Source organism: Pezoporus wallicus, unplaced genomic scaffold, assembly GCF_028554395.1.
Source record: "Pezoporus wallicus isolate ANWC-B61680 ecotype Strahan unplaced genomic scaffold, APGP_CSIRO_Pwel_v1 contig_7820, whole genome shotgun sequence".
Lineage (NCBI taxonomy): Eukaryota > Metazoa > Chordata > Aves > Psittaciformes > Psittacidae > Pezoporus > Pezoporus wallicus.
The window spans coordinates 652,643-677,822 of NW_026641900.1; the positions used below are offsets into that span (position 1 = coordinate 652,643).

The following is a 25,180-nucleotide window of genomic DNA, read 5'->3' on the forward strand; positions in this document are numbered from 1 at the left end:
TTTCTGAAGAATTCCACAGAGAGGTCGGCTCTGCTTGTTAAGACATTTAAGGTGTCTGCTGTATTAAAGTCAAGCTTAAAAAAAAGTAAAATTGAATGGAGTCTAGTAAGAGAGAACAATTCCATGTAAATGAAAAACATGTGCAAATGTTCAATAGGTCAACTATGTAAAAACGTGTTATATACTGTGTTTATAGGTATTTTATTCACAGACAAGGTTGGCATTACGTTTTTATTGATATCCTGGTGAAAAGCATGTTAATCTAAGGGTTGCAACCCCCTTTTCTCTGCATTTTAATACAGACCTCAAAACGGTATAGTAACATACAACTATTTTCTAAACATATTAACTTGCACTTAATTTACATGATATTTTAACTGTAAATCACTTCTGACTTTGTATCCAGATTTATTTGCAGGTGACCCACAAATATCTGCCATTCCTATTCATATGCCGTATGAACATTTCTTCACTTCAAAGCTGAGATTACAGATCCAAAATCAGAATCCAATATTACACTGCAGGCTCATCTTCAGTTCAAAGTGACATTTTACTGCAACTGATTAGACAATCTGATCCAAATAATACAGTGTCACATTTCGTTGTGCCTGGGAACATCCCAAATTTGGCCAAAAGAAAGTAGGCTAAGTCTAAACATGAATGCCCAAAGATAAAAGCTATCACATAGCAAAGACCCTGAGGGTACAGAAAATCTATTGACAGCAAAAAAAACAACTACAGGAGGAAATTCGTGCCTGCAAATAGTATTTACTTTCAGTGAAACTAATAATATTATTGTGAATAAATATGATTTAGGCATGGTGGTATACTGAGGCCTCTATTTCTTGATTCATTGTAAGGTGGTTTTGAACATACTGCACTCAACAGACTTGCTGAGGAGCTTCAGTCACCTCATGAAATCCTATGCAACCTGGTTTTAGATCTAATTAGACTTTGGACTTTTCTAACCATGTATCTGAAAGCAATTCAAATTTACATAGTTCTGGAACTGTATCAATTCAGCACATTACGTCTATATTGGCTCCTAAAAAATCATGCCAATTCAGTACAGCGCGTAGCATCACAGAATGGCTTGGTTTGGAAGGGACCTCAATGATCATCCAGTTCCAACCCCTTGCCATGGGCAGGGACACCTTGCACTAGAGCAGGTTCCTCAAAGCCCTGTCCATAGGGACACAGTAATCAGTCAGGTACTGCTAGGTACCAGTAATGTCAGTACAACACACAGGATTCACTTACCACCTCAGCAACTGTCCTCATCCAGCTATACCACTAATGCATTTAAGGAACTAGAAGTAGTATAGGGAACACATGAGCAACTATGGCAGGAAGTTGTTAGGTGCTGGGCTCACGACTCACAAATGTGCTTTCCATTTACACCTGGTCCAGCCAGAGTCTGTAGACCAGAAAAAGCCTTTGATTAAGGCTGGGAGGTGTGACTGTAGAATACAGAAAACCATTTGTAGGTTATGTCCTTTCTCAGGCACCATTTAAGAAGCAACCATGGATACTGGACTTACTGAATTTTTATTATACTTTAAATCAATACTCATGCATGATACAAAGGGTCAAATTTAATGAGATATGCTATCTATACTCCTACCTATAATAAACGCATTTAATACATAGGTATTAATTATATTGTAGGTTATAAACCTACAATATAAACCTATGTGCAATATATATTAACTAGAGGAACAATATTGCTCAATTTTGTTTTCAATTTACTAGCTTTAGACTTGAAACAAGATTCTCATCTAAATACAAACAAATCAAATGAAAATAAAAGAATCCTTCACTCACAGAAAATACCGTACTGTGCGGTTAAAGGTCCTCTTTTGCAACTGATATGCATAAGAAGAAAATCTGAGCACCAAGTACAGATAATTTTCAAACCACTCCTTTATTTTTTCATGGATAACATAGGACATTCAATGAATGTTCGAAGAGAGAGGGATACAGAAAACTGGGGAAGCTGAAGTTAAGGCTATGTTAAGACTATTATGCCTATGCATAATTAATTCCATTTGTAACATGTTTCTATGTTCAAATAATATAATTTTCAAAGATATAAAAAGGATATTGACGTACACCCTTTCAGGAAACAGCAGAATCCTCAATAAAAAGACACAGGCTGCACAAATTAATTAGAATTAAAAGGCCAAATTTGGGGCTAAAGAGGTGCTGGAAATACTCCACTAATTTGAAGTGTGAAAAGAGAAGATGACAAACCCTCTGATTCTCACCAAATGATGTTAACTCCACCATTTCCATAAGCAGATACTTCAGGTTCTATGTCAATATTCAACTCATTTCAAATCCTTTTTTCAGTCACTGATTACTCCACTGAAAAAGATATCTACACATCTAAGCATGAACCCACATGTCCATGAGAGTATATTCAGAATTTTAAATGGCAGCATTTATGACACTGATCTGAGAACATTTATTTCAAAACGCATCTAGAAGAAAAGAAAAATTATGTGGATTAATATGTTGCCTTTTAAAACTGCTATTAAGGGTAATTATTTGCCATTGTAAATTATTTTTGTAAAATCTTACCACAGGAATTACCTGTTAAAAGATATGTTTCTACTGAACATATCCAGATTTTCCATGGTAAATCCTAAAAAATCATCCCTCTGCTTCCTCCTCATACCTACTTCAAAGAGAACTTACTTATCTAGTGTGCTAATTTTTTAAACCATGGTTAACCTCTACTACAAGAACTGAATAATAAATCTGTATTCCCTGCTGCTTCTTCCATCTTTCCAGGGTTTAAAACACTGTTCCATCCCATAAACACAATAAAGTATACACACGTGTACACAGCCCTTTTCTATGTTTTTCATATCAAATCAGTAGCTGCCAAGTAAAACCAAAAAAGACCCATCCTGCACAAGCTACTGAAACTACCCTCAAGAGAGTATTAGGCATGTGATGTATCTGGAGGATGGGGAAGACAAAGGACAGAGATTTCAAGAGGAGAAAAATGACAAAAAGGAGAAGATTAATTGGATTAGGAAGGTAATCCCCATATCTCCAACACACATTTCCCACATCCATGCCCACTCTTCCATTCTAACTGGTTTTGACCTTCAAACAATCATTATCTCTATTTGATGAGACTATCTTCTAAGACACAGTTACTTTCTGCTTGGCCATGATTTCTTCCGCCTTTATAACCTGAACTTCCAAACTCCTTATCAAGACCAATTCGAGTACCACACAGGTAAAATTTAATGACATGTTATACATGAACTCAAATCTGATAATTTAGGAAATAGTTGTCACGGATGAGATGGATCAATTATAAGACAACTAAATACCTACAGTTAAGCAGCCAGAGCTGCTTAATTTCATTCTACACAAACATATGAAATGCTACATAAAAACAGATAACTATTTTAAATATTACAAAACTCCTCCTAACAGAATTCAGTTTGAACAAATACCATGCCCAAGATGAATAATCAACCTTCTACTGATACATGCTTCATTAAATGAGCACCCCAGTGTAATCTGCTACACAGAAAGGCACTTGCAAAAAAGAATTTCAGTGAGCGTCACCCTCCAATGAACATGAATCTGAAATTTGAAATGCAAGAGACATTTCAACAGAGGAGCAAAGACATTAAATACTGCCACTGAGGAGAGGATGATATATATAGAAGAGAAATAAAAAAAAAAAAAAAGAAGTTGGTGGAATTTTTTAGACAGAATGAAAACAATGTAAAATTGCGATAGACAATGGGAAGAGTCACATAGCTCAATCACATGGAGCAGGATTTGATACAGGGCATATTATTCAAAGCAATGTTCTGAAGACTGAAACTTCACAATCTTACTTCCTTGGGTTTGATCTGAACTAGATTTTCAAAAGCAATTAAAAGCAACTCTGCTCTTTCTGAACAAAACACCCAAACCTCATTTTACTCTTGAAAACACACTAGTTCTTGAAACAAGCATTTAAACCATACACATTTTATTTCTTACAATTTCCATTCAACTTATTTATATGGAGAATGAGTGAACTGCAAGAATTTTTGGTAGCCTTATCAGAAGATATAAAAAAATACAGATACTGGGAATAGGAAATCTTATAATGAAAAGCATGATACAGCTCAAAACCCTAAAACCAAACTGTGCTCCCTACCATCTGGCTTTCTTTTGCATGATTTTATGTCCATAATAATAAATAAGTCAGGTTTAGGAGTGCCAGTTTATTAAGTATTTAAAAATGGCTAAGCTACAGCAGCTGCCTGGATCTCACAGCATGTCCAAATAGACCAAATGTTCTCTGTTGGTAACAGTATATTCAAATACAAGTATTACAATTATGGATTGATACTAATAAACACAAGGTTTAATTTTAAATGGGGCTTAAAAATCCATTTCCTTCCTTTACCATTTCCTATTTATTTTTTAGCTACTGAATATTCCTGGACAGTTAGCAAAAATCTTAAACATTTCATCACTTTGCAGCACTGTTGAAGGCTTTGGATGTAACAGTACAATATTTCTGAATTAAAGTTACTTTTCTGGAATCAAGTAAGAAAATACATACCATGTCTGTATATTTTTCTTTTCAAACTTTCATTTTAGTTCATGCCTTACAGTTTCAGCTCACCAATTCCTATCATCTGCACCAAGGCTGACAGTAAAAGAACAGGCTTTTAATGTCACCATTCCTACTTCTTACTCTCTCAATTAGACTTTTTGGTCTTAGCAGCCTATGAAGATGATTGAAAAGAAAGTATTTTTCATCTGGATTTAATTTATAAAATGTGTAAACTCCATTTCCGATATGAGGCAATGTTCCCAACCAGCTAATTAGGATGTTTGACCCTTTGGGTAGTCATTTGGATTAGGGCACTAGGAATTTTATTGCTTTAAAGGAAATCTCTAGGTAGCAGAAGGACAATTGAATTGTTAATAAAACTTGCTTTAGAGAACCATTGCACATCAGGTGCAGCATGGAGAAGGAAAAGAAGTTAACTATAGAGCTGTAGAGCTATGAGTGCTCTTGGTTAAGAATCAGCAGCTGTAGACAGCTCTCACAGTCTATTTATCAGGTTGGTTAGGTCTTGTCATTTAGAGTCCATGACTGTGATTGTATTGTAAAAACTAACTTTGTTTCCAGTTGCTTGGACGTGAAGCAAGGCAGCCATGGAAAAAAAAGCTCATGGAAAAGAACAGCTGCATACGACCACCTTAATGACTGATAGAGGACGAGGCCTATTGTATACATACTACAGATACAAAAAGACATAAGAACTACATGCAAATCTCATAAAATATTCCAATGTTGTTGACTAGCCCTTCTCAAAATTAGAAACAACATCGGACAAAGGTGAGGCTAATTTTGGAGACCTAAACAACCTATGGAAAAGATGATCTCTGTCTTCTGCCCACAGAAAGACTGAACGCAACCCAGTATAACGACTTTGAGCTGTATGCTGCAATATGCATTCTAGTATTTGGCATGAAAATGTAATTTTTATGCCAAAGATTTTTGCTGTGACATAAGGATGACAAAATACTTCAAGCCAAAAAGAAAGAAGTTTGCTTTTAAAAAAACATTTTAATCATCTGGAATTTTGGAAAAGAATTTTCCAATCCAAAACACAGCCTGCATCAAAACTAAGTTGACTAAAACAAATTTTTCTTTTTCTCCAAGAATCGTAGAATAGTTTAGGTCAGAAAAGACCTTTAAGATCATCAAGTCCAACCATTAAGCTAGGTCCACCACTATACCAGCTCCACAAGTGCCACATCTACACATCTTTTAAATACATCATGGAATGGTTACTCCTCCAATTCCCTGGAAAAGCCTGTTCCAATGGCTGACAACCCTTTCGGTGAAGAAATTTTTCCTAATATTCAACCTAGATCTCCATTGTTCAGAGTCCATTTCCTCAAGTCCTATTGCTCTTTATATGGGAGTAGAGACCAACACCCATCTCACTACAACCTCCTTTCAGGTAGCTGTAGAGAGCGATTAGGTCTCCCCAAACCTCCACTTTTCCAGACCAAACCATCTCCATTCCTCTCATGAGACTTGTTCTGAAGACCCTTCACCAGCTCTGTTGCCCTTCTCTGGCTCCGCTCCAGCATCTCAATGTCTCTCTTGTACTGAGGGGCCCAGAACTGAACACAGGATTCGAGGTACGGTCTCACCAGTGCTGCAGGGGAAGATCACTCTCCTAGTCTTACTGCCCACACTATTTCTGATACAGGCTAGGATGCTGTTGGCCCCCTTGGACCTCTGGGCACACTGCTGGCTCATACTCAGCCAACCACTGACCAACGCCCCAGGCCCATTTCCAATGGGCAGCTTTCCAGCCACTCTTGCCCGTAGTGTTGCATGGGGTTGTTGTGGCCCAAGTGCAGGACCCAGCACTGAATCATCTCCCCTCAGATTACGAGGGATTCATTCTGCTCCCCATCCCTGCCTTCCAGCTTGGAGAGCTGGGTACCCAGAATAAAACTGGTCTTAATACTAAAGACTGAGGCAAAGACAACACTAAGTAGCTCAGCCTTTGTCACTACTTCTGTCCAAAGATTCCTCTCCCCCTTTGAGACAAGTGTGCCCCATCCATTGCCAGCAGGCCTGCTGGTGTGTGAACTGACCCATGAGACACTACCAAAACTGCTTTTCAGATTTTGTGCTGAATTTGTTACGATTTACTACTAGAAATTCAAAAGTTAGGGGCATAAATACATAGGAAGCTATTTGCAACTAACAATGGGTACAAATGATCACTGAAACTATTCATGGATTTCACAGCATCCAAGAAAGAGATTGATCTGAACTAGTTTACCACTTTTCTATTCTGTGGAATGTTATCAAATGCAATAAATTTTTAAAATAGCCATTTGGCAAGTTTTGGCTTCCTCTGTAACAAATTTCAATAAGCCAAAGTTTTCTATAGATTCCATATATCATTTTACAAAGTCTGAGAAACAGGGATTTGTTATCCCAAACTAGGGGATTTGTTATCCCAAACTAGTAAATCTAGGATAGTCAGAATCAGACTGTATAAGAAAGAATCACCTAAGTAATAAGCAATTTCCTGAGTTAAGACACTATTTTTCAAGTTCTGAGTAGTTTTACTTGATGCTATTTCAACAAAGAAAGTTGATGGGGCTCCCTGAAGCACTTGCAGCTACTCAGCTCCCCATCAGAAATGCTCACCTTTTCCAGAGCAGCCTACAGTCTGCTTCCTTAACCTACTCCAGACAAAACAAGTGAGGTTAACCTAAAAATTTAAATGGGAGGGTTTTGCTAAGCAAGGTCATTTTGTCTGAAGCAGTTTAGACAGAATTCAGCAATTAGCTCCACTCAGGAGTCTAAATTGTTGCTAATCTCTGACAGGGTGGGGGGAAAGAGAGGGAAGAGGGAGACAATCTGTGGAAAGGTTACGGATTATTTCTTTTACTGACAAGCAAAACACAAAACACCGGATGTCTGTGACCTAAAGCATTAGACAATTGCACTTGTGAGTTTTATAATGCGTATTGCAGGGAATAGAAATCTTTGGGAATTAAAGCCTGTCTGGATTGGTTAAATCATCAGATGCAAAGTGTTAGAATTGCTGGCCTTGTTTCCCTGTTTAATCTCTTGCTGAGGGAGCCCCCAAGGCACTCTTTAATTGTGTTTATACAGCAAAGCAATGATATATCACATGTGGCAGTACAAAAATATTTTCATGCTGATTATATAGGTTTGTGTAGCTCTGATTAAGGTACTTCTGTTTTAACTTTACAGATGGATTTTCACATTTACATGTGAACTTCTAACTGAACACTTGCAGGATTTGCACTCACCTAATTAAAGAATATTAGCAAAAAATTACATCTGGTTTGGTTTCATTCTAATTGCATTTCTTTTACATGATTATATTTAAATAGAATTCCATTCAGATGTTTACTTGTATTTATTGCACGTACTTTCACAAACAAAAGCAAGCCTGTTTCCTTGGTGATCACCTATGCAAGCGGCAGACTACCTAAGATTAACTGTAAACCCAAGACCTAATTCTACATCTCTCTTAAGAAAAGCAGCTTGCAATCGTTTTGTATTTTACTCAGCTGTTGCTGCAACACTGCACACTGTCCAAGCACAAATAGTATCAGATACAGTCTTTAATCATAGCAGATTCAATTCTCAAGAGTAGTTAGAGTCACATGTAAACTACCACATGAAAAAAAACCAAACTTTTCTTTTGTAAAGTCTGGCAGATGTCAACCAAACTGCAGCTCCCACAACATAACTAGTCTGAAGAAAGAAAATTTGTCGGGTTTAACTGCTATAAACAGTCTCCATACACAGCAATGCAAGCAGGGAAAAGACAGCTCAAACCTCAAAAGCGAAGACAATCCCTCATTCCTAAAAAAAATCTCAGGTCTTGTTTGAAATTGCAGCTAACAGAGTTCTGTAAAATCTTGTTTATACATATTTTACACAAAAATATATCCACTCTTATATAGGAACTGCATGTATAAATGTTTACAGGTACCCTAATGCTATGTACTACAGAAGTAAACTGCAACTTCAGTTCAGCAGTGTTAAGGATTTGCTTAATCTATTCTGAATGTGGGTTATAATGATCATCACACTAGATTTTTTATATTGTTTAGTATGTGTAACAGCTTTGCTGAATGGAAGTATTTTCTTAAGATACACCTGGGTAGCAGACAAGTATGTAGCAAGTGATTCAGGCACAGAATCACTCAAGTGCTTTGGGTTGGAAGGGACCTTAAAGTTCATCTAGTTCCAACCCCCTGTCATGGGCAGGGACACCCTCCGCTAGACACGTTCCTGTATGTCAGGTCTCAAATAAGATACAGATTTTTTTTTTCCACTTTTAAAATATGTTAAGTAAAATTAATGATCCACAAACAAGCCAACATGAAACTTTTCTGTTCAAATGATCCCACACAGCCTGTGCAGAGACCTCCAAAACCTGACATCAGTTTTATGCACGACACACGCTAGACACAAAAGTAGAAAGTCAACAGTTAATCCAAATCGGTTTGCACTGGTTTCTGCCACTGCCAATACACATTTGAAATCAGATGTGTCTGTCTGCATGTATACCCGGTGCCTAACAGGACATATCATAGTCTTTGCACACTATTTTCAAAAGCAGTTTAATAAAGGTAAATAAGCCAGCGACTCTTTTAAAAAAAGAAACAGCACTCAGTGCTCAAATTCCATTACATTTCAAAGGAACTCAAGAGCTCAACTCCCTTAAGGTCTTTAATGTATGTTAGCTACATACCATTTATCAAAACAGGAACTATTTGATCCCCACTTGTGTAAAAAAAAGATGGGCACCAAGAGGCAGCTTCAGCATCTTAAAGTCAGTGATTTACATATATCAATTTAACCTTATATATGGTGCCTCCACAGTCATTACCTAATAACTACTTTATTGCTTCCTGACAGGGGCCTCCTTCACTGCACCGCAGCCATTAAATAATACACTCAGGTTCCAACATCTCTTCCACATCACAGGTCTATCACTGCATCACTCATCAAGCAGTGGTAAGAGTTCAGAAAAAAGCTGATGACTAGACCAGGTATGATTTACCTTTTCAAAAGAACTCAGGCAAATTTTTACACAGCGCCGCTAACTCAACTGGATGCACCCAAACCACCTCTTAGAAACTGACTTCATAAAAAATTTCCTTAACACCACACACTGCCTTTGAGGAGGTATTTGAAAAGTAGATGCTCAGATGTTTTTCAAGATACCTTCCTGAAGTCACGGATGGCTCTTCAATGCCATCTAGGCAATTTTTCATTCTTCAACTTGGCAATTCTTCTTACACTCTGTAGTAAAGGCAACTGTCCTTCTTATCACTCAGTGACAGCATGTAATATTTAACACAAAAGGGAAAAATACAAACATACAAGGCAACTACTCCCTCAGTATAGATCAGCAAGAACAAAACTAACAGCAGAACATAGAGGCTGACCTCATGTTGTTTTGTAACATAAGCACTTTCCACCCAAAGGGCAAAAGTCAAGGAGGGTTTGATTGTGGAGTCAAAATAGTCTTACCATTCTGTTATTTTAACCTCCCTTTCTTCCTCCTGATTATTCCACTCAACATAACCTACAGCCTTTAGTGATAAACCTGCTGGCACACAATTTATAGAGAAACAACACTTGACTCTCTCTCAGCTACTTATCTTTTTAAGCAGTCAAAAGAAAAACCCCTACTATATATAGTGACTCCTTGGTGTCTAGCCTTCCCCACCACCCTTGTGTTTTTGTATGTGCATTGGACACAAAGGTTTTAAGCAGCAGACAGACAGCAGCAGACAGTTCACTTTCGCAAGAGGACATAACTTTTTTCTTCACAAAGCTGAAGGCAGCTGGTAATGCGTGGTTGATCACGAAAAGTAACCATGAAGGGATGGTAAGATCATGTATCATTGCCTGTACTGAAGAACCCAAGGCCCTTAAGTTTATGCCGCTACTTGAGAATTGGTATGTACTTGCATGGGGTTCAAACAAAACATAGCTTATTCCTTTGTGAGAATAAATTAGGTCAATAACATTTTCATAACTAAGTAAGCAGCAAAGGGGAAGCAAAAAATTACTAGGCAACAAAATGACTTTTCTATTGTTATCAACCTGAGATTAATAACATAACTGATGCATGGAGAAAATCAAAACAGTAAGAGGATGTTAAAGGGAAAAAATAGTTATACATCGTCAAAATATCTAAGAACGAAAAATATCAACAAAAAAGCATAAAGAATAATATCAGCCAATTCCAACTGTGGGTTCTGCATGCTTACACACAGATTACATACAAACCCAAAGGAACCTAACCTGAATTTCGTGTAACATGTTGAGTTTGCAGAACTGAAATTTATTAAATCATTCCTTTGCTTTTTATTCTAATAGGAAAATGTATCATATTTTATTTAGAAACCTTCATTAGAATACTCTTAGAAGCTACAAATGATATTACTATTTTATTCTACAGTAAAAAAAAAAAAGTCTTGAAGAAAATACTTTTTTTCTTAATTTAAACAAGCTTTTAATCAGTAACTCCCCCATGGTTTCAAAACCCAACTTGTTCACAATCTATGGACTACATATGGTGACTACTGAAGCTGACCATTAAAAAATAAATAAATCAAATTAAGTGTACTTGAGAAAGATGTTGGCCTTCTGAGACCATGCCAAGTGCAAGGTCCTACACCTGGGTCAGAGCAATCCCAGGCTCAGCTACAGGTTGGGCAAAGAAGAGATTCAGAGCAGCCCTGCAGAGAAGGACTTGGGGGTGTTGGTTGATGAGAAAATGAACACGGGCAGGCAGTGTGCGCTCGCAGCCCAGAAAGCCAACCGTATCCTGGGCTGCATCAAAAGGAGCGTGACCAGCAGGTCAAAGGAGGTGATCCTGCCCCTCTGCTCTGCTCTTGTGAGACCTCATCTGCAGTATTGTGTGCAGTTCTGGTGTCCTCAACATAAAAAGGACATGGAACTGTTGGAACAAGTCCAGAGAAGGGCCACGAGGGTGATCAGGGGACTGGAGCACCTCCTGTATGAAGACAGGCTGAGAAAGTTGGGGCTGTTCAGCCTGGAGAAGAGAAAGCTGTGTGGAGACCTCATAGCAGCCTTCCAGTATCTGAAGGGGGCCTATAGGGATGCTGGGGAGGGACTTTCCATTAGGGGCTGTAGTGACAGGACAAGGGGTAATGGGTTCAAACTTAAACAGGGGAAGTTTAGATTGGATGTAAGGAGGAAGTTCTTTACTGTAAGGGTGGTGAGGCACTGGAATGGGTTGCCCAAGGGAGTTGTGAATGCTCCATCCCTGGCGGTGTTCAAGGCCAGGTTGGACAGAGCCTTGGGTGAGATGGTAGTGTGAGATGTCCCTGCCCATGGCAGGGGGTTGGAACTAGCTAATCTTAAGGTCCTTTCCAACCCTAACTATTCTATGATTGTATGATTCTGAGAGAACAGAACTGCAAAGGTTTCTGCAATACAGATCTTCTATCTGCTTTTCATAGCTTTCTAACACAGATTAAAGGACAATATGGAATAAGGATAATGCTGTCCTGAAAACAACTGTACAAGAAAATGCACCTACAGGCAGTGGCAATAACTTGACTTGGCTCTTACATCAATAAGAATGAGTATTCTTGTGTGTTGGCCATATGCAGGTTGCGTAAGAGTGTTGGAACTATGAAGAAATAGCCAAGGGACTCATTTATATCTGTTTTTGCAGACGAGACAATTTAATATGAGGATCCATGGGGTGTATGGCTGTAAATCTTTGACTGAAAATTACACATGGAGACAGAAAGCAGTGGTATTACTGCAATAGTTTGAGCCTAACAATGAACATCTCAGAGCCCCTACAGCATCAAGTACAGGGTGCCAAAGACATAAATCACTAGCCTGAATGAAAATGAAAATGTTTTATTTGTGTAAAAACATGAGAAAGGGTGACTTAATAAGAGAACAAAACCCTCACTATATCCACTTGATTTATAAGGGGTTTTATCTATGAGATGACAGTACTTTGCATTACATTTCTCTGCAATAAAGGCATGAGTTCTCCTTCACTACCACAGTGAGCACAATAATACATCAAAGGTTTTAGGAAAGATATATTTGATGATATCCCTTAGTCCATAAAGTAAAACAACACTTATTGTCATTTCATTAATCCCAACCATCCAGAAGTATCTCAAAAAGCAGTGAGCAGGCAACCTCACTACTATATTAACACAGCTTTACCAGAAAGACACTGCCATGAGTCTCCTTGTGCTAAACCAAAATCATTTTCTGATGTTATGTAGAATATTTTACAGAGTTTACAGCACTAATTAATAAACTATGAATTAATACATTCATAGAAGATGACCATGGCTTTACAGAATGAAAAACTAAGTACCTTTGTTCAATTCAGGTTCAGAGGTCTTTAAAACTCTTCATGCCTGTGGTCTATGTCTTCCTGTGGTGGGAGAACGTGCAAGTACTCTCAAGCACAGGATGTCTTCAAGACCCAGAACTTAATATTCCTATTTCTCTAAGTCATGCTATCCACATACCTTGCCTGCCCAGCAGCAATAAGGTCTAACTTCTTCCAGCTCTCCTTCCTTAGCCAGCACCTGACCATCTTAGCCAGCACCATCTCATGACCACATTTTAAGGGCAGGTGAGATTAGATAAACCCATAAGCCAGGCAGCATGCCTAGTTTGCCATGTTGCAGGTGAGTGAGTCTAGGTGCAGACAGAGCTTCTGCATTATCACTCTCCAGTGGAGAAAACAGAATTCTCAAGTCCCTAATGTGTGAGGCTTAAAGACAAGGGTCAAACATCTACCTTAGGCATTATACCACTATAACAAAGAGCCTCAGCTCCACCTATGTTCCTGCATCACAGTCTGTGGCATAAACCTTCAGAAACATCTGAACATAATACACAAGGTGGAGATGCGTTGGGTGGAATTTAGGTTACCTATATTTGGTGTTGTCTTCCAAAAAAGACTTCAGTAATTAAGCCTCTATTGAAGGGATGGAGTCAAGTTTCTCCACAGTGTGATCAAGAGAAGTGTACATAATAAACAGAAGCTTATAATAACAGCTAGTCCTATTACCTACTATTATTGTGGCAGCATATATAACTGAGCAAGGCACATGTGTGCAGCTACCTTCTCCAATGCCAGCCTGGAGGACACATCACTTGGAGAAGCAGGAGACAGGAATCAATTCCTTATCGAAAACACACTATGCTCCTCTCAGAATACCAAACTGCCAGGCTGCTGGCAATTTTCATCTCCGAACCTTGCCCTCCGGGTCACGATAGGCATTTTACAGCTTCCAAAGCAGTATCTTGTCAGAAGTATTAAAAGAACACAGCTTTTACTGCTCCCCCCACCATGAAGGGGTGATTCAGCTGCAGAACAGTACGGCTTAGAGCATGCTGAAAACACTGCTTTGCATGCATATTGTCTCCTTGTACTCCATTCTCTTCTCTATTTCCACTTCCTCCTGTTTTGTCCACTAACTGACCGCTCGGGCACAGGCTCACCTTTTACATAGCACCTACTACAGCAGGGTCACACAGCCTGTGAAATGAATAGTGTGCACTACCACACTATAAACAACCACCACCAACCGGCCTGTCAGAGCAAATTAACTAAGTATACTTTGGTGCTGCATGACTCCCTACTGCTTCTTAAGCAGTTTCTCTTACTGATTTATGAAATCCAGGTTCCTGCAATGAACTGCATGGCTTAGTGCAAAATACTGAAATTCTGCTTGACTTAGGCAAAACACTGTGTGGGCAGATCCTTCAACAGAACAACTTATACCACCATCTGCCCTTTCATCCGCATCAACCTTTTATGGATCAGCTCTCCTCATAACCACTCCAGTTGCGAGGTTATCACTCAATCCGCACCCATACCTGAACACTCAGTCCTGTGGCAAGAAGTATCTATTAGGGTTGGATGCAGGTACTCTTAGTAGACTTCTCTATTGTATCCTGACACTGTACATACCTGTAGGTGGGCCTACCTGGATGGGAGGGTAAAGCCGGGAAAGGGCAGGTTACAACCTCTTCTCCACTCCTCTATCCTTACATTTCAACCATTAATGGATGGACTATACAGGACCTCACTGGCATTTAAAAGATTCTTCCCAGCAGTAGCTGGTTGCTACAGCTTGGTCTAGACACGAAGAATTTAATGAGTTTCCTTGTAACCCCCATTGGAAATGGCCAACTGTGAAAACTGCTAGAATTTCCTGATAACCACAGCATCCTACCCTCTACTGTAGAATAAACAACATTGACAGCACTAGAGCTCCAGAAGTGCATTTACCAGACTGCTGCAGCAACAGGGAACTTCCACCTGCTTTTCACTTTTCCTCATCATTAGTACTGATACGTGTACCATGAGCCATTCCTGCCACACTCTTACACATTCCCACAGTTACACAAGGAAGTACATACAGAAGAACAGAGAATATACAGCAAAGAAGGATTATTTCAAAAGCTTAACCTTACAGCCATTCTTACTGTTTCTTTCATTACACATCCTTGTGACAAATACTATAATCAGTACCCTCTTCAGCCTGTTTTTATCGAGTAATTACACTAAAGATTTAATGTGCTGTATAAATTCAGACATGGGGAAAAATAATACTTATATATCTCTTTAAACTCACCTTTACCTCAAACTACAGGCAGCTATAAAACCAGCTTTATAACTTTTCTTCTTAAATCAGCACAGACTCTGGGTTGTACTGCCATAAAGACCAAGAGATACGTGATAATCTCAAACACACACTTCATACCTGTACACTTTCGGCAATAACAACAATAACAGCAATAACAATAATAATGATAATACCACCTAGATTTTAAAAATCAGAGCCAAGAAATGTATTCTGCATTATTTTTAGCTATATCTCCACCACTACCTTTATGGAAGTCTAAAAGGAAATCTTTAAATATGTGGTGCACAGTAATTTTTAAGTGAGGAACAAGATGTCGGGCCATGAACTCAAAAAAAACCAAATCCGGCCGCTTATCTAACAATAGGCTTACACTTCTTAAGAAGCAAACCCCACAAATCTCAGGAGGGTTTGACCTCCCCATACAATTCCTATCCAATATATTCAGAATTTGTCAAAACCATACTTCAGGACTCCAGGAAGTTCCTGCATATCCATTCATCAAGCTTGATTACCCTGCAAAACAAATGGTGGGGGAGTGGCAGCTACCAGACAAGTTCAAAGGTAGATCACAAAGCGACAAGGCTCCACACGAAGGAAGATCAGCTGGCTTCAGCTGCTTGCTGCATCATCAAGCAATATGGGCACGCCCCTTATTCACCAGGACTATATCCAGTACCCCATCATTTTCTTCCTAACTCAAGAGCCAAGTCAAAGTTCCAAGCAGCACAGTGAACATCAAATGGACAGTAGCATCAAATGGACACAAATGCTCACAAACATCACCAGACGCTTCTAGAGGATGAGGGTTGCAGGCCACCAACCTGAAAAGGGGGCCAAACACAGAGATGAACAGAGTTGGAACGTGCATGTGAAGTATCTTGGTATGGCCTTGTTGGGAAAGACACAATAAAATATGGAAATTTAATGGCTAACAGAGGCCAAGAGTAAGAGAGAACATACATGTTCAAACCAAGATCACACTTCTGATTGCTTTTAGTCAGCCTAAACCAGGCAGCTCATTTTGAATCACATTACACTACCGTGGCACTTCTATGAAGTCCTAATCCAGACAAACAGTGCCAGACACACCGAGTGACTCGTGCCTTCTGTGAGGCCGATAAAACATGCTACAGATCCTAGACCTGGCCTGGATGGAGAAGTTTTATTTGAGCGCCCGAGCCAGTGAAGGTGGCAGGCAGCGAGTGTGCGCTGATGCGTGTGCCACGGGGAGAAGTTGAGTCACTGCTCGCTGTGCCAGCTGGACCCAAACACAAGTTTAATAACTTGGTTCACTGCAGTGATCATGCCTGGTTGCTGCTGCTGGCACAAAATGCTTTTATCTCTAAATGTCACAGGCAGGTTACTGTGGCCTGGTTTTCTTTTCCAGGAGATGAATAGAAATGTGGAAATTCCAAGCTATAAAACCCCAGAATGAAAGAGAACAGGAAAAAAAACTAATCTACTTTTGACGTTGTTTGTTGTCGGCATAAACTGGCTCCATGATTCTAGCTCCACATTAGGAAAGGAAAGCAACAAAAATAAGCCTGTCCTCTGCGGTCAAGTTGTAACTGCTGAAATCTTGGAATTATTTTCGTGCAAGTTTGTTCTGCAAAAGGTTTTCTTGGAATGGGTCAGGGAAATATCAGGCAAAGAAGTAACTTCTTGTCAGACAACCTGAAGAAACACGTCCGGACAAGCGAGATGTAACCAACCCACTGCTTGCCAGGAAAGTTGCACGTAAATGCCACTGAATATCCTCAAGAAATGCACAATCTGTACTGCCTTCTTGTTTGATAAATTCCTTCTCCGGCTGAGGTTGGTCTGGTTTGAACTATATCACACTGCAGGAAAAGAACTGATCTCTAGGTGGGTATAAACACTAGTCAGACCTTGTTCAGAGCTTTCTAACCAGATGTCAATGTGATACTGGTAAACAATCATCTTTGCACATCACAAATAGGAACAGCAAGGTCAGCAGTAAGATTTTCAGGGAGAACCTTTGAATCTTAGCGCCGTAGTTGACCATAAAATACACTTAGACTTCACTGCTCCAAAAGCTTCCAAAAAGCAAGTTAAAGTCATCCCAAAAAGTTTGTCACCCCCAAAAGCTGGCACCCAGTAGCAGAGAGACTTGTACAAAGCTCTGGCTTATCTGGTTTGCTGTGTCACAGAAAAGGCCAATGATAAAATGATGGTGAAGGATTATTTTTCATTCCTCAGTCATCAGGTTGCACATGTCTGCTGACCATTGAACTTATTTTATTTGCAAGGGCAGCAGGGAACAATAACAGTTCTCCAGCAGAACGGGAAATAGAAAAGTTACAGAATCACACATAACCCTCCCCAACATCCTTTTAATGATCAAAGGAAAAAAGATAACCATATTTCCATTGTGGATAATGTAATCTGAGATTCAGGTCACCTTCTTGACTGCTTGCTGGAAGAATTAATTTAAGGAGCAAGTCCCAGTTTCCCACTTCAAACATTCATGCCATATTCAAAGATAATTTATCCTTTATTTACCCTCTTTCAACAAAGAAACAGTATAGATACAAAACAGGCTTTTAGAAATGTGAAGATTGTAAATTTGATCATATTTAAAAGGAAGAGAATGTTTGTGTATTTTTATACTTTTCAGGCATCTAAATAGGGAAAATAGCTCGCTTTGCTCCTGTTCATTCCAGATACAAGTCAGATGCGTCTCTCAACTAATTTGCTGCTGAGGCAAATGGCCTCACTAAGGATTGCCAAGCCTTCACAAGGCTGTTTCTAAGCTTTGAATATTGCCAAGAGAGTAAAACTGCATCCATATATGCCAGGGAGACACTGAGGAACTTCTGCATTACAATACTGAAGTTCTGTCTGGAGCTGAGATTCAGTCAGGTCTGGTTTCTTTGTGATAAAAGCTATTTCCTTAGAAATATAACAGAAGTGCAACTTTACATGGACAACCAACAAGTGTAACAAGATAAACGGTTAGGGCCATTCACAGTGTCACTGCCAGACCAGACAGGCATACAAAATACTATGCTGTGTCTCACAAGGCTCATTACATAAAGCCATACAGAAAACGAAACAGGACTGAGTCAGCATTTTCTGCCAGGAAAAACATTATACAGCTTACCAGCTACTGAGGACAGGAAACTGTGAATTCAAAGAAAAAGTAAAAATGGTGTGATTCAGGATCTAAATCCCTCCTCAAAGAGAACTGGAGTGGGATGGAGTCAAGCGGTTCAGCCAGCCCACAGCAGGACGCATTAGCAGGATTACCGGAGAAGTCTTATGCTAGTTCTATACCTCAGAGTGGCAAATCATAGGATCATGGAATAGTTGGGGTTGGAAGGGACCTTAAAGCTCATCCAGTTCCAACTGTCTGCCATGGGCAGGGACACCTTCCACTAGAGAAGCTTGCTCTAAGCCACATCCAACCTGGCCTTGAACACCGCTGGGGATGAGGCAGCCACAGCTTCTCTGGGCAACCTCTGCCAGTGTCTCACAATATAAGCAGGTCTATGTACCTGCCTCGGTGCCTCCTTGGACAGTGCATCAAACCTTTCAGTGACCTTCTAATTTCACTTTCATAAATTCATTTGCATATCAAAACTTTAGGCTGTGATTTCTTCTGTAGTATTATGATAATCCACGTTAAATCAATTATGTTACTTTATACAAATGGTTTAGTCTGTATAGAGGGCAGTAAATTTTCACCTCATCAGACAGTGTGGGGACTTGGGTGCTGCATTTTAAACAAAGAGGCCAATTGTAATCAGAGCTTGGACACAGACAGACAAATTTTGGCTTGAACCAGACATGATGAACAGAAACATGATGAAAAACCCAAGTCCAACATTCTTTCTAATTATTTGCAAAATAAAGTGCACTAACATAATTACTCTTGTAGAAGCAATTAATTTTTTCCCACTCTACAAATGATGCGAGGTCTAACCTTCATATTAGCTCCAAAATAAACATACCTCTAACCAAATTCCTTTGGATTTCCCTGAATAGCAAACACTGGTCCAATGGCAGAACTGAAGTTGCTCTGATTAGATAGTGGTAGCCTGATACCGAGTTCACTTTTTTAGAGACTATGAAAAGCAGTGTAGCATGTGTCTGGAAATACAGCAGTGGATTGTATCTCTTCATCTCTAAGTGACAATCCAAAGCAGCATATGGATGTCATGCATAATATAAATAGAAATTGTAGCTCTTATTTACCTCAGAAAAAAAAAAAAAAGGGCAGATACATAGGTCATTAACTGTCTTCTCTTGGTATTTAAATAACAAAAATAAATAATCTGTTATATAGTCCAATGCAGAAGGTGTTTTACTCAATAGTAGGGAATAATACCCATAGTAGTAGAGCAGAAATAGCTGATGAAGCACCAAAAGCAGAGTTAGGCTTTGAAGATTCATGAAAACTGGAGGCTGGGAATCTAAAATGTTAGAGCTAATTGCAAAGATTTTTAAACCAGGCTCTTGTCCCTTTTTTTTACACAAGGCCAAAGAGGTCACATAGGGCACTATCACATCCTTTCATTCTGAAATATTATTAATCACTCAGGATCCTTCTCTTCCTTTGAACTTGAAGTCAGAGACATCAGTCAAATGCAACATTAGTTAAAACTCAGCTTTTCACAGTCACACCTGAATTTTCTCCAACACATCCCTATAACAGAATTTGACTGCCCTTGAGTGTAACACACACAAGAAAAATATCATGGTGTAACAAGCAAAGTGTGAGAATCAAGTTAGGGAAATTCTCTATTTTAGTTCCTGAGTCCTCTTCAAACTTACTCAGTTCATGTAATGTGACTGCTTTGGTTTCCTCCTGTGTAGATACAGTTAATTATCACTACCTGCCTCACAGTGTTGCTCTGCTGACCACTGAATTGACAACATGCTCATGCTCAGATCTGCAGAATGATCCGCAGAAGTCCCTTGCAAATAGGTGCAACTATTCCCTTCCAAGTCCCTTGTTCTCCTAATTTACACAGCTGCCTATTACAAAACTGCTGAATTTTGGTAAAGCCATTCTGCATCTAGGAGGTAGCATCGTTCCTGGGAGAGAAGTAAGGCAGAGAAACAAGCAACTACCTATCACAGAAAATAAATCGGAGCTAGGATTCACCAAATGTTTTCCTTAATAAATCTGTGCATCTTTTCTGTAGCACAAATAAAGACTACAGTTTAAAAAAGGCAGAAAATACATCAAATACTCTTCCAAAAAAAATAGTATTAATAGAATATAACCTGGTTTGGATAATTACACAAAGATTGGCACTTGGCAGAGGTCCTTAAACAATGACAGTTAAACTTTTAGGGCCTATTTTTTTTCCCTTCCCCTCCCAAATTTCAGTGGTGGCCCCAATTCTGGGGTGATCAATGTGTGCAACTGGAAGTATTTTTCATCCAAGAATTCAGAAATGAATGGCTGCATGCCCTTCCACCATTCAAAGGACTCTAAAGGATACAGGAAACATGCGACTGCCAGTTCAGTGACTTCTGCAACTATCACTCTATGGAAAGCAGTTGTGGGAGGCTCAGCTTTAGACTTTCTTCTGCATAACCAATAACCTTTCCTTCATTCATCTCTCAAGCCTTTTTTCTACCAGGAGGCTCAGCATTCAAGCAATACCACCTGAGCAGATGAAAGGACTAAAAAAGACAGCAAAAATGGGGGAAACATGAATGGGATTCAGATGCCTTGCGTAGCTTTCAAGATCACAGGAAGCCACAACATGAAACTCTTTTTTTAACAAAAAATGCAACTTTGAACACTTCTTCACTGCTTTAAATGTACTTTCTATCTACCACAGAGGCAATTTCTCAAACCTGATAAAATATTGATATTTCAATTAAAAACCTTAGTAGTAATTAAGGATTTAAAGAGTTAGTATGGAATCTTTACCCTCGACTGATGATACTATATCGACATGACATACTGTATAGTGTGCAAAATGCAGAACAGCAACATAAAAAATACAATAAAGGCTACTTTATTATTTATCTCCTGCTGATTAATTCTGACAATTAGCACCATTTTCATCCCTGTGGGCCTAATACTTTCAGAGTATTAAATTGAACAACAAGTTCTATGACACTTTTTTGTTCATTAGAATATAATGACCCATGGATTTCATTATGGAAGAGGAATGTCATCAAAAGTTATCAAGACTTGACTAAGGCTTCTTGATCACAAACACAGCCCTCTGACCTTTCTTTTTCCTGTACTTGCAAGAAAGTTATCCCATCCAAAACATTTCTTGCAAGTGCTCACATTTCCTAAGGACTATGGAAGTGTTTGTTTTGCCAACTGTAAAGGCAGCAAGCGCAGTGTTGATATACCTACTTGAAATTCCCATGCAATCGCATCGCATACAAACAGTAGAAAGTTAGTAAATGATTTCTCTGCCCACCAGCAAAGTTTTTCCCTGCATATCATCAGATAAACCTGCTTAGACATATATTTCTGTAAATTTATGTAGTAAATTACCTTACTTCCAGTATCCCCATCCTAGCAGCTGAATCAATATGCAGAGATGTTGCCATTCTCTTTAGTGACATGATATTCCAGATGATTAATTTCCACTATAGCTTCATTTTCAGTAGTGATGCTTACGCTAGTAATCACTGTTAATGTTATATTTGATACATTTAGCACAACATTTTGCTAAATCACTAAGACAATGAGCAAATACCAAGAAAAGAATGAACAGTTAGAAAATGAAAACAAACCAAACCATGGTCCAGTGAACTCTGGCTCTGCTTTAAACACATTAGCAAATATGTACCTCAGCTCCTCATTTCTCCCACATTTCATACAGGACTATTAACCCCTTCCCTTTGGTTGGGAGTGGGAGCTCAGTGCACTGATACAACATGTTCATAACCAGACAGCCTTCAATGGGTTAACTTCTCTTCCACAAAGGTGAAGACTTTTGCTGACCCAGTGAGAGTCAGCTTGAATAAAATTCAATTCTGCTGTAGTCAACAGGAAAGTGGGAAGGAAAATAGGATTTAACAAACAAAGCATAAGAAGTCCACAGCAGGAAATCATTATTTGGGCAATTGTTCACTTTGTTAGGAGACTGGACTGTATTAATATCTATCAGGGCATACTGCTGTGTTTGTGGTTTCTCTTTAGCGAGACGTCTGGTCTAATTAGGTACAAAGTGGTGGTACAGGCAAGTGAAATCTGCAATTGTGTGAGGAACACAGAATACATATGTCATTGATGCGTAATCTGGCACCAGCTTATTCTGGTTAAAGTCGGAGTGGTTGACTAAAATTAAATCAATACTGAAGGAAGCTCATAATGCCAATAGAAGTGGTTTACAGAAATAGTTTCACTGACCATTACAGCTGCTATGGATTAGGCATGTTAAATGGTTCAGTTCAAGTTAACATTTTTAGTATAGATAGACAAAAAACTGCAGCCACAGTATTCTGCCTGCATGTTTGCAGTTAAAAGCATTCTAGGAACACACATAACATTGTTCCAAGTCACCATTTTACATTTATCAAATTCAGTCATGCTTCTCACCACAAGAAGTTTGAATTAAAATACATTAAAATATAGCATTAAAATATATTTTTGGGTGCAAGTATATTTGACACTGCAGTTAAGAAACTGATTTGTAGACAAAAATCCTGTGAACTGCTGGGGAAAGTCTGACAATCTATAGGGTTTTACAGATCATAAAGCCTTGCTCATACAGTGATCCTAATCATTGTATTATGAAATATAAAAAGCTATCAATAAAAAGCAGTGAACAAGGTAACACCAGCAACGTTTGTACTGGGAAAGTTCCTTAGCTTTCCTGAGCATGAAAGCTGTTATAAGTCAGTTTCTTTAGTATACCTGAAGGTTCTGGATACAAAGCAGCACCAGAAGCAGAACACTCACCTCACAATCTAGCTGTATTTTAGCTCCTCTTTTACCAAGTAAAGGGAAATACTTCCCTGGCTGCCTGCCTTACTTAAGCTTCTTTGACGCTATCTTAAAAGCTACAACCAGCCTCTGAGAAACGAACCTTTTGGTTACAGACTGCAGTCAGTGTGGTAAGAAAAGGCTAGCAATGTAACCCAGCCAAGGTTTTTATCAAACTCAGACAATTCAGATCAATAGGAAGGCAGGAGAGTGATGCCAATTTACATGGGTTGTGAATGCCATTCAATAGTTTGTACTGGAGAAAGATTTTGATTTACTTGGTTTAGGATGGGAGAGTGGCCCTGCCAAAACACTATTTCTCAATACTGCCGAGACTTAAATGAGACACATGCTGAATATATCACTCTGATGTATTCGTTTGTCATCTTTCATGGAATTTGAGGGATTCACTAGGGCCACTTTCTTTAACTATGAACATTTCATCCAGTTTACTGGGCATCAGCTACTCAGAATAACTAGAAACGGTCAATATGCACAGCCAGCTATTGCAACATGCATCGCATGCATTGCATTTCACTCCTGACCCAGTAACTCCCCTTTCCCAACCTTGGTATTTCAGAAAATGGGGGTATTTATAATATCTGACACGTGGCAGGACTGTCATTTGCCAGCTTTCTCAGTACTATGCTTTGACCACTTTGAATGTGCAGGGTCAAACCCAGTATCTGGCAACATGTCTGATGCTCCCTACAACAGTCTTGGGCTGAAGAGTAGAAAACTGGGGCAAGGTTCCATGTAGCAGTTAAGCCCCACATAAACCAGTCTGGGAATAAGCTGATGAGAGCCCTGTGTAGGTTACCCATGCCTCCTCTGCTTTTCACCTCTCAGCTAGCCCTAGATTTGAGAAATCTCAACCAAAGCAGCCTCATGCTTTAGATTTAGAAATATAGAACCGCAGACTGGTTTGGCTTAGAAGGGACCTTAAAGTTCATCCAGCTCCAACCCCTGCCATGGGCAGGGACACCTTCCACTAGAGCAGGCTGCTCCAAGCCCCGTCCAGCCTGGCCTTGAACACTGCCGGGGATGGGGAAGCTACATTTACACAGAACCAGTGGCCCCCTTTGCCTCCATAACAGAGAGGAGATGCACTGATGAGCCTGTTCACCCTCCTCAGTCACTTATTACTTAAAAATGCCTCAGCACGCTGCAGGGCTCCAATACCCCTGTGGATTTGCTAATCGATGTTTCACAGTAATGCAGGAGTTTCCAAACTTTCATACAGATTACTCAGAGATCAGGTGTATTTTAGAAATGCCAGATATCCTGCACATACAGAACAAGGATGTTTTATTAGTACTTTTGCTATTCAAGAAAAACTTACCTGACATAAGTGTTAAAATCCACATCAATTTCTCATGCTCAGTCATCTCCTCTAGCTTACAATATTTGTGGTCCAATCCCATGCCAGCTATAATTATTCTGTTAAAGTACTGAAACCATTCTCATAAGCCCCCATGAGGGTTCTTTCTCCCTCTGGACGACATGCAATTTTCCATGTACCAAACTCATGCTAAATGTTCAGTCTCCTATGCTCACAGTATAGAAAAATCTCTTCCTGCACTAACAGTATGAAATTTAATCCTTCCCTACTGCTGTCTTTTAGAAAGCAAGAACCATGGCCCTTATCCTCATACCTCTCAGTCATTGTTTTCCCATGTCATATTTTTCATTGGAAGTCTTATGAATATAAAATTGCCTTCAGACTAAAACGCCCAAACCCCACAAGCCCCTACCAAGCCTGTACTAACAAAGCTTCCCTTATTTGGTGTCATCTTTCTTTTATCTTAATCTTCATTGTCAACCAACATAAGACATTTGAACAAAATAAATGCCGTAAATCTTTTTGTAGGCAAAAATAAACATTGCAATGCCCTACTCCTGTTATACACAAAAAGCAATGCAGAGATTACTTCATTTGTTAGGAAGAGGTTAACATCACCCTGTGGGCTCTTTATAGAGCTCCAGCAGTTACAAAATGTCTTTGTGTAA

General features: G+C 39.2%; 1 protein-coding gene across 7 annotated transcripts in view; it reads right to left on the reverse strand.

The window, feature by feature from the left end:
* Nucleotides 1-25,180, reverse strand: part of BBS9 (Bardet-Biedl syndrome 9) — a 259,496-nt gene that overhangs the window by 47,963 nt on the left and 186,353 nt on the right. Inside the window, exon 23 of one of the 7 annotated variants that reach the window (XM_057425768.1) lies at nt 2,174-2,483. The exons of the other annotated variants lie outside the window; for them this stretch is intronic. Within the exon in view, the coding sequence (XP_057281751.1) occupies nt 2,473-2,483 (11 nt within the window). The 3' untranslated portion in view covers nt 2,174-2,472. Of the gene's footprint in view, nt 1-2,173; nt 2,484-25,180 lie in introns of those variants that run through there. 7 annotated transcript variants of the gene reach the window in all.